General features: G+C 32.6%; 1 protein-coding gene across 1 annotated transcript; it reads right to left on the bottom strand.

The window, feature by feature from the left end:
- Positions 1-3450: 3450 nt before the first annotated feature.
- On the bottom strand, positions 3451-6250 carry LOC134240053 (protein TEX261-like). Its single transcript, XM_062722164.1, has 5 exons — positions 6069-6250; positions 5774-5853; positions 5160-5313; positions 4625-4692; positions 3451-4058 (listed from the first exon to the last, which is right to left on the bottom strand). The coding sequence occupies exons 1-5, from the start codon at positions 6136-6138 to the stop codon at positions 3825-3827; spliced, it is 606 nt and encodes a 201-aa protein (XP_062578148.1). The 5' UTR covers positions 6139-6250; the 3' UTR covers positions 3451-3824.
- Positions 6251-9676: the final 3426 nt, after the last annotated feature.

Here is a 9676-nt window from a genome sequence, read left to right as displayed (position 1 = left end):
TTTGATCAATCAGCTGATTCCATTTAAATAGCTTGTAGCTTAATTTGAGACATAAAATATGTCGACTTAGTGTACATTTACCTTAAATATAAAGAGTAATCATTATTGTAACAACAGTTTCCCCCTACAACTTTCTGAAGTTTGTTTTCTGCCGCTTGGCAGCCATTTTGGATGCCATATTGGGTGTCCACTGTAAATATAACACCTGGTATTTTCGGTCCGGGGATGTTTGACCATTCATAAGCAAAAAAAAAAAAAAAAAAAAAAAAAAGAATTTCCGACCTACCGACCCTTGATTTTTTGGGAATGTTACAGGAAACAAACTTTTTTTTTTTTTAAGCCTTATGGCATATTGATTCAAAAGTGAAGAATCATGAATAATAGATGACACGAATAATAGTTTGTTTACAGCATCTTTCTGAAATTAGAGTTATTGAACATTTATGCTGGGGGTAAATGCCACGTACCATATATTGAAAATATAAATTTTAAGTTCAATATTTACACCTTCTTATCAATATAATTTTCTTAATGTCCAAAAACGTTTTGCATTGGGATAGAAAGGGTTCGCAAGTTATTTTAAAATGTCCTGCAAAATCTGTATATTTTGAAATAATGTCATGAAATGTGTTTGTCCTACAGATGTCCGCTGATAGAGAGGGCAGTTCGTCGTCTTCCGACAGTAGTTCTTCAGAATCCACAGACGACCAAGAAAAGAAGGAAGAAAAGAACTGATGGAACAAACTGACTGTGTGTGTGAATGTGTGGAGTGAAAGTTAGACTGTGACAGGGGGCCAGTGTGGGGGGTCACCACCCCAATCAGGCCCACCCCCAGCGGGGGGATCAACTTCTCATTGCTCCCAGAGTAACAATCAAGTGCATTCATCTCTCTAGCTCACCGAGCTCTCATCAAGTCATCAATGAAATGGATGCCAGTAACAAACTTCCAAAATCTGATTGGTCACAATTTGGTAACCAATCATGAAAAGTATATGAGCTAGAGACAAATATAAAGCAATCAGAATTTTGAATAATTTTTTTTTTGAAACCTAAATTAATGGCATTCTATTCAGCTTTGACATTTGTTAACATTTTAACTTCAAGATTCATATGTTTGTTTTTGTTCATAGTTATTTTATTTCATATTCTGTGTAGAAACTGCATGTATACATGTAAATATAATTATGTGATATTAAATTATGAAAAGACTCTTTTTAATCGTGTTTTCCCTACATGTACTTGTGTCATTCTGCATCAGTATTGTTACTCTAAAGTCATGGTCGTGTTAAAGTCTTATTTATTAATTTTATTTTTAATATCAACATATGATTAGACACCATGTTAAGTCTAGTGAAATTGAGACAGGTGTGCTACCAACTAAGCTCTCTGTTTGGCACTTGATATGGGGGAATTCAAGATTGTAGAAACCAAATGTGTCAGTGTGATATGAACATAAAAAGGCTCTCACTATCTGTATCAGATAAACAACTGTAGAATATTTGAAATTGCATGTACATTCTGTATGTGAAATAGGGTAGAAACAAGACAAAATTAGAATGCTCATGTTTTCTGGTATTGGCTGATAATACCAGCCTTTACTGGAGTAAATATTGTGATCAAGCAACAATGAACACATTCATTAGGGAAAGTTTTAGGCCAAAAAAACTTAATCAATAGTTCCTCAGGCAAAAAAAAAATCAGAATTCAATGCGGCAGGCAGGCTTTTTTTTTCGAAGCAGGTTTAACACCTTTTTTAAGCCATTTGTTCAATAAAATGATAATATCTACCAATTTTTAATTTTTGTTCCCTGAAATTGGTTGTATTATGTATTCAACTTAAAATAATGTTACTCCAAACATTTATTTAAAAGTTAATTTATAAAATACTGAAAAATTAGAAGAAATGTATTGTTTTTTTAATAAAAACGTCTATCTTAGCATTTATGAAAAGGGGAATAACTCGATTTTCTTTTTCAACTTGGAATTTTAAATAGAAAAACTATTGATTAATTTTATTTGGCCTTAAACAAACGGGATATGTTTTCTCAATCTAAGGGCAATAACTCATAAACATGAAAGTTGAATCCCCTTAGATCAATGTGATGCTACATACCAAGGATCAAATCAAATTTCATTGATAAGTTCAACTCTTCTGATTAATATACATCAACACACAAACAATTTAGTGTTGATTATTCCAGTCAGATCTGTGACCAGGAGGAATTAAGAGTATTTTGTGATCTCATTTTAACAGGTGTTAAGTAGGTTTTTAAGTGGGTTTAGGTGCATGTTCATCTAGATTAAATTCACATGGATATAAACAGAGCAATACTTACTATTAATTTCTCTCAACCATTCAAAAGATCATAAAGAAACAATATTTCATAATTTTATTGCATTCATGAATCTATAAAAAAAAAAATGCAAAACACAATCATGCACAACATAATTTACTGAAGCAAACACCGACATGCATCCAGCCAAGAAAACTACAACTACTAACTCAATTTCAAATGGCACCTTGCTCATGTCTCCCATTAGCCAAGCGGCTCATATATCATTATAAAAAGACAAATGTTATAATATTCGTTGATGTTGTGTAAGGGAGAATTTCAACTCCAAACATAATTATAAAATCACATTATTTCAGAAATATTTTAAAGTAGAAGAATGTATTGTTTATTTTACAAAACTGTAATACATGCTTCCTTCAATGCTGAATAAGCTACATTGTATTTATTGGGGGGGGGGGGGGGGTAAAATAACTTAAGGTAGTCCGATCCTCAGGTTCATAAAATTAGCAGTTAAGTAATCGAAAATACTCATAAAAATATCTCTGAATCCACAAAGTAATGTAACTTTACCCACATATTTCTTTAAAGTTAAACATTAAAGTTAATCATATTATATAGAGAAAACTGCCAGATCTCCAATATATATTCAAAAAAAGCGAATAGGAATATCAGATAAGCATTTTCTAATTGCAAATTGATCAACAAATATATTTTTGGTTAAAAAACAATAGGTACCCAGGCATTTAGAGAAACTGTCATGATTTGTTATACTTATTTTGTATTCTATGAGCACTATTTCCTTCATTTATTATAGAATACATAGTGTAAACAGCTTTTACTATAATTGCAAGACATCACAAATCACTTCTAATTTCATACCATGCAAATAAGCATTGGTATCTAAGGCTCAATTCAAGAAAATCTCATTTCTCTAAAACTGTATTTATTTTTTTCCATTCATAGGGTACAAATGTGAACTTTTTATAAGACCTTTTCTAAGACTTCCAAAAACCTTGAATCATATAAAGGTGAATAAAGTGAAAATTATTGCATGAAAAATTTTTATTTTCAAGTTTCATTTTGATGCATTTTAAATTAAATATTAATTTTTGGAGTTATCCTTCCTGGCTGAGGATCGGATATCCTTAAACTTGACCTTGTTAAAAAAGGATGTATAAATTATACACTAAACTTGTCAAATAAGAATATCACTAGTTCCTTAGGAATTTCCCAGCAACATTGTTGATATGATTTCATAACTTACCGGAATGTTACAACTGGATGTATTGCAAGGGACTAAAAATTTCTTGGGCAATATTTACCCAGATTACATAAATTTTACAGTAGACACGGTGTATCAAACAGACTTATTTTTGATCACTTGTAATGTCTGTACATGTACTGCATGTGTTGTAGATGCATGCTCCCAAAGCAAGCTTAAGCTTTTCCATAAATTGTGTTAACAACAATTGTTGTTCATTAAAACACAAATTTAAAGGTTCTGAACATTCTGTCATGGACTTGTCACGTTTAATATTGTTTCCTAGTCCGTTGTGGTAGAATTCCCTCCTGTGCGTATTTAAAGAATGACAGAAGTCCGTATTTCTTCCCCTTCCTCTTGAAGTAATTACTGACAACGTCGCTCTCTTCTGACGTACTCACTCGCGTTCCTGTTGTCATTGGTAACACATTCTCATTGGCTGAGAGAGAGATAAAGAAGGCAAACGGTACAAGCCACAGGCAAATAGTAAAGTATGCCAGTACCTGAAATGAGGCAGAGTACATATTGTTACTACAAACAAAAGACAAAAATTCACATATGAGAAAATGAATTAGCAGCTTATTGATCATTTTTAATGAAGATTAAAAAGTATTTTGTGATAAATTACTCAAAACACATCAAAACGCACTCCTTTTTGAAATATATTTAAAATAATATGGGAGGTTATTAAAGAGATTCTGGACAAATGTAAATCAGGTTTTATTTGCGAGAACTATATTTTATATAACTATAAAACTTCTCTTGTTTGCTCATATATATAAGTTAAGATTATAAAGCATCAAAATTTAATTTGCTTATTAAAACCAAATGACAATCTCTCAGATCTAAGGTCTCATTAATAGATGTGAAGATCTACAATACAGGTGATCAAATACACTGTGATGTCATTTGTATTTTATGATATTTCGGCAACTTTTTTTTGGGGTATCAATTAAGCTAAGATTATCAGCACTCTCTAGACTTTCAGCATTTTCATTGTAAATTTTGTATTAATTTCAGCACATCAGTCCACAAACTTTTTGATAACCCCTTGTTTATTAGTACTTACATCTGAGAATGGATGCCACACTGTGGAGAAGTATGAAAATGCGAAATAATGATTGACGACCACCAAGGCTGAAAAAGAAAATCACAAATGCATGTAGTAAAACACACTAAGAGATATTTTGCTTGAAGTCTTTTTTTTTTTTTTAACTGACTGCTTTCGATCTGAAAGACAATAGATGTACATGAAAATTCTTTACTGTTAGCCCCCCCCCCCCCCCCCCCCCCCAAAAAAAAATCCCTTTATGAATGATAAAAAAATGTGTTACTGGTGAACCTTCTTGGTTCTTCCAGAAATGCAATGCTAGTGTACGTAATTTTGCCAAACCTATCATGTTTATATGAATAAGTCTCACAGGAATAAATATAAATATGTTAATATCTTTTTTTTATTTAGGTAATTACACAGTTGTGTCAGTCACTCAGTCCCAAGAAAATTTGCATAAATTGGTTTTACTGCACAGGTATTTTATATGCAATTTCCAACAGTTTACTAGTATGTACATGAAGAAAGACATTTACTTGTTTAAGTTACTCACCTATGGAGAACAGAAATGATGGAGACATGAGTTCAAAGTACGGGAAAGTTTGCAGAACAAAGAAGTAGGCGATGTTACCCACTAAACCTAACACAATCATGTACAGGGGTAGATCCTCGAACAGGAGCAGGCCAAGAAATATCACAGTCGTGCCCTGCAACAGATTAAAAAGGTGTGTCTGATAAACGATGTGTTGCTCCAAATTTGCCATCTAATTTAAGTTCTAAAATGGTTTCATATCACAACCGTAAATGATATGCATAATATTCCTCAGCAAGGACCTATTTACTGACTTTAATATCTTAAAGTTTTTTGACAAAGTAAAATATTTTAAATAAATTAGAATAACGATTAAGTTGAATTTAAATAATCCATATGATATATAAATATTTCATCAAAAATTTAATTAACTAGCCAAATGAACTAAAATCAAATCTTCTTTGAGTCTCAGTTTCACCATGTTCATGTAACCCATCAAAGTTTTAATCCTGCAATGACCATTTTGCACCATGGAAAACTCTATAGTTTATCCTAAACTGTAACGGTGTAACCTGTGAATAATATACTCTAAGTTTATAAATCTCATCATGTAAGCATACACAACAATTACTTACTATCAACATATATTTTATTATCTTTGCTGTGAGTACGGTGTATTCTTCTACAATTTCTGCCAGATAAAACAATCCAGCCGCTGCAAAATTTCAGGTTTAATTAATTAATTCAATCAATTTAATGGAGATATATAAAGAAATTAAAATATCAAGGATTTTAAAAACAGATTCAAGAAAAGCAATTTCTTTTATATTTAGGCTATAACAAAATCAGTTAACGTTACGTGTATTTTTTTTTTCGAGGAAATTCGAACGTATAAAGGATTTATCGTGAATCAAAATCTGGCCTACTTACCCACGGATAAAGTTATTACACATATTTGTATAACTAATGCGATCCAGCTCAATAGGTACATGAACCACATGATGAATTAATCATACAGAGAACCAGGGATGCGAATATTACGTTTCAGATTCAGAGGCCGGGTGGATTCCCGATTTATCTCCCCCTTACCAATATTGTCAAGTTGTACATCGATGTGTCGGATATACAACAGTCTATTGTTTATATGGTTGGTAGTTCATTCAAGGAGCAGGGGACAGTTTCATTTTTAGTCATTTTCATCAATTTTACTTTGAATTTTCATGTACATACTAAAATAATAATGTAATTATATCTGGTAACATTCCCATGTCACTGGCTTTATTCGAAGAACCTCTATTTTTTTGTACTCAATGAGGATTTTGTACATGTTGCAGTTTGCTAATTTAATTTTCATTTTTAAGATTATTTACATTTCTTAGGGACGTATTTAAGTACGCACATCTTATAAATGAATATATAAATAATAATTAATCAATAAATTAGGCCTAATTTATTTATTTGTTTGTTTATAAAAGGAAAAGAAAAGAAGTTGATTGATTCTTTACTTGAAATAGCAGTAAAAAATTCATGAAATGCTCTACCAAGCGTTGAATTCTTATTATTATTACAAAATGTTAACCTCTGTACATAGTGTAAGAGAGATATATCTGTCATACTGTGTTGCAGCATATTCTTGAAGTGGTATATATCAGATGTGGATTCAAAAACTCCCAAATAACTTCTAAAAAATTCAAAATCACTCAATTTTCCAAAGAAAACAATCATTTCTCGCGATAAAAGAAACCACTACCCTGGCTGCGCTTTTTGATTTCAATAAAGATAGAAGTCTGAGATCGGGGTAGTTGGAATTCCCATGGGAACCACTTGTGCTCATTTATTGACCAGTTTGTTTTATATTCTTATGATGCATAGAAGGCAGCATTAAAAAATCGTTTACAGGATAAGAAAAGAAAATACTTCATGTGGCCTTCAACTCGATATTCAGGTATATCTAGGAGACGGATTTATCAATTTTTTTTCAATTCATATGTCAACTCGATATATCTCAGTGGGCTTGAAACAAAGATACTAGTACCAAAAACACTGACACAATGCAAATATTTCATATTTGGGTATTTTACTAGAAAAAGGCATAAATTGTAATCTAACAACAATGCTTTAAATACTAAACGTGGCTATGGTGACTTCAACTTTTTCAATCAATTTCTTACAAGTTGATGTAGCAAGTAATATGCCCTTATCACCTGCATATATACGGGGTTTATCTTTATGTTGAGTTGAATATGATCGATACACAACTGTATGCTCTATCTACGAAAAAACTCTAAAACGAGGATAGCTATTGACAAACCATTGGATGGAATTACATTATGAAGAGTATCGTTTATGGTCACAATTTCTAAAGTTCTATCGTGTTCGATAAAATGTCCTTGTCAGCAAGTTCTAAATCATTTAATCATTAAGAAAAAATCAGACTGCGTAGGTTTTTGTATTTGTATTGTTTGAATGACCTAATTTAAGCTTGATAAGCTGTGATTAAAGCTGAAGAACACTAGCATTTTGATTTTATATAAAATTTTAGTCTTTGACCATAACGCTAATTAATGCGTAATTGCAAATATGATCTTGTAATGCAAATATCATGCAATTGACGACACAAGGTTGGGGAAAAGACTTTCTCCTTTTTCCAACATTGGACAACCAACTACCTTTCACTCCCCAATTCTAGACATGCGACTACTCTATGACCAACTTGTTACCTGTATGTTTTCTCCACTTTCTAACCCTTCATTGTCGTCTATACAGTCCAATTAACCCTATTTTTTGACGCATGGCAGAAAATTCAACTCAAACAAGTTAACTGATCTGTAGAGACGACAATAGAGGGTCAGGAGATGGATAACACATAGAGGTCGGCTTAAAAGAGTATGTCTTGTATTAGGGAATGGAGGTTATTTAAGGAAGTTCCAATATTGGTTGTACAATGCTAAAAAGTATAGGAATACATCCCCAATCTTGTGCAGAAAATCTTGCGCAGTAAATGGCACCGCATTTGCATTATATACAGGATCTGTACGTGATGTACATTTCTGATTGATTGATTGATTGTATGTTGTTAAACGTCCCTCTCGAGAATTTTTCACTCATATGGATACGCCACCACTTGCCGGTGGAGGGCTACAAATTTTGTCCTATGCTCAGCTCTTAAGGCCTTTGAGCAGTGAGGGATCTTTTTCGTGCCAGCACCTACTGCGGCACGGGACCGTTGTCCGAGGGACCGGTCTCCACGCCGCACAGTGGGATTCGAACCCGCGACGTAAGGATTGACTCCTTACTTCGCGACTCTAGAGCAGACGCTCTAACCACTGCGCCACTGCAAGTAGCTTGAAGACTTGTTTTCTCCATATTTTATTGTATGACTTATTAACCCTCTTTTTGGTCAGATGGCAGAAAATTCAAATCAAACGAGTTCACTGGTCTGTTGAGACGACAATAAAGGGTCAGGAGATGGATTACATATAGTGAATGGTTTTAAAAATATGTTTTGTATTTTTGGAGACGACAAGAGTCAGGAGATGGATAACACAAAGTGGATGTTTAAAAGGTATGTCTTGTATTAGGGAATAAAGGTTATAAAATCAAGTTGCAATTAGTTGTCCAGTGCTAAAAAGTGGAGAAATACGTCCCCAACATTGCGCAAAAAATCTTGCAAACCTTGCGCAGTAACATGTAACAGGATATTTGCATCAAGGGAACTGTACATTCTTGTTAAAGACAAATACATTTATTCCTTCAACTAGCTTTAAAGCTGTTGTTGATTTCCTTCTTTTATTGCATGGCCTCATGTTGAAAGTTTAGACATCAGTTGCATAAAAAATGAATAAAAGAATAATTTATATGCAAGATTTCTCAAAATCCCAACAATTTTATACCTTTTCTCTTTTGCATGAAATGAGAAGAAAATAAACAATATCCAAATTGTGAAAAGAGCAAACACAGTTTCCCTGTTACTCTTATTCGAGTATTTAGACAATTAATATTTATTGAAAAATTTCCCATTTCAAGTAGCTATGAATTTCATTGAATCTATGGATGGAATTCCTAAAACGGAAATTTGTATCTTCCTGATATCATACGATGTTAGCGGGCAAAATATCGGCGTTTCAAAGATACAAATTTTCTTTATATAAAATAGCTCTCAGACAAGAGAAGGAATTATTAGGAAAACCTGATTATACACTTCCTATCTGTAAGCATTCAGTTTAATATAGTTTCTAAAGAGTTCCATCCTTATAGAAAAAGAATTTTAATTTTCCCGTAGGTCACATGCCTATTTCCGCCTTTTTGTGAGCAAGGACACAAAATTGTCCGCACTGTAAAAAAAAAAAATAATGAGTAAAACAAAAATGAAAAAAAATAACCCACCCTATCTTTTTCCTTTAAATAACTGAAATTTCATTCTTCTACATTAATATCATTTTCACCTTCCAAGACACCAGTTCATATCGGAGAAGTAATTTTGATTTAACTTTGACTTCCAGGGACACAAAGGTAGAAATGACAGGTATGAAAAGATT

Source organism: Saccostrea cucullata, unplaced genomic scaffold (assembly GCF_032062105.1).
Source record: "Saccostrea cucullata isolate Sc308-1 unplaced genomic scaffold, CSIRO_AGI_Scuc_v1 ctg17667, whole genome shotgun sequence".
In the NCBI taxonomy this organism is placed as follows: domain Eukaryota; kingdom Metazoa; phylum Mollusca; class Bivalvia; order Ostreida; family Ostreidae; genus Saccostrea; species Saccostrea cuccullata.
Note: the sequence above shows the minus strand (reverse complement) of the source record. Positions and strands in the feature narration are given on the sequence as shown.

Coding starts and splice junctions, on each gene's coding strand:
- LOC134240053 (XM_062722164.1), bottom strand. CDS start 6,138: ATGTGGTTCATGTACCTATTGAGCTGGATCGCATTAGTTATACAAATA. Junction 5,854..6,068: donor TGTAATAACTTTATCCGTGG/GTAAGTAGGCCA, acceptor GAAATTTTGCAG/CGGCTGGATTGTTTTATCTG. Junction 4,693..5,159: donor ATCATTTCTGTTCTCCATAG/GTGAGTAACTTA, acceptor TTTCTTTTTCAG/CCTTGGTGGTCGTCAATCAT.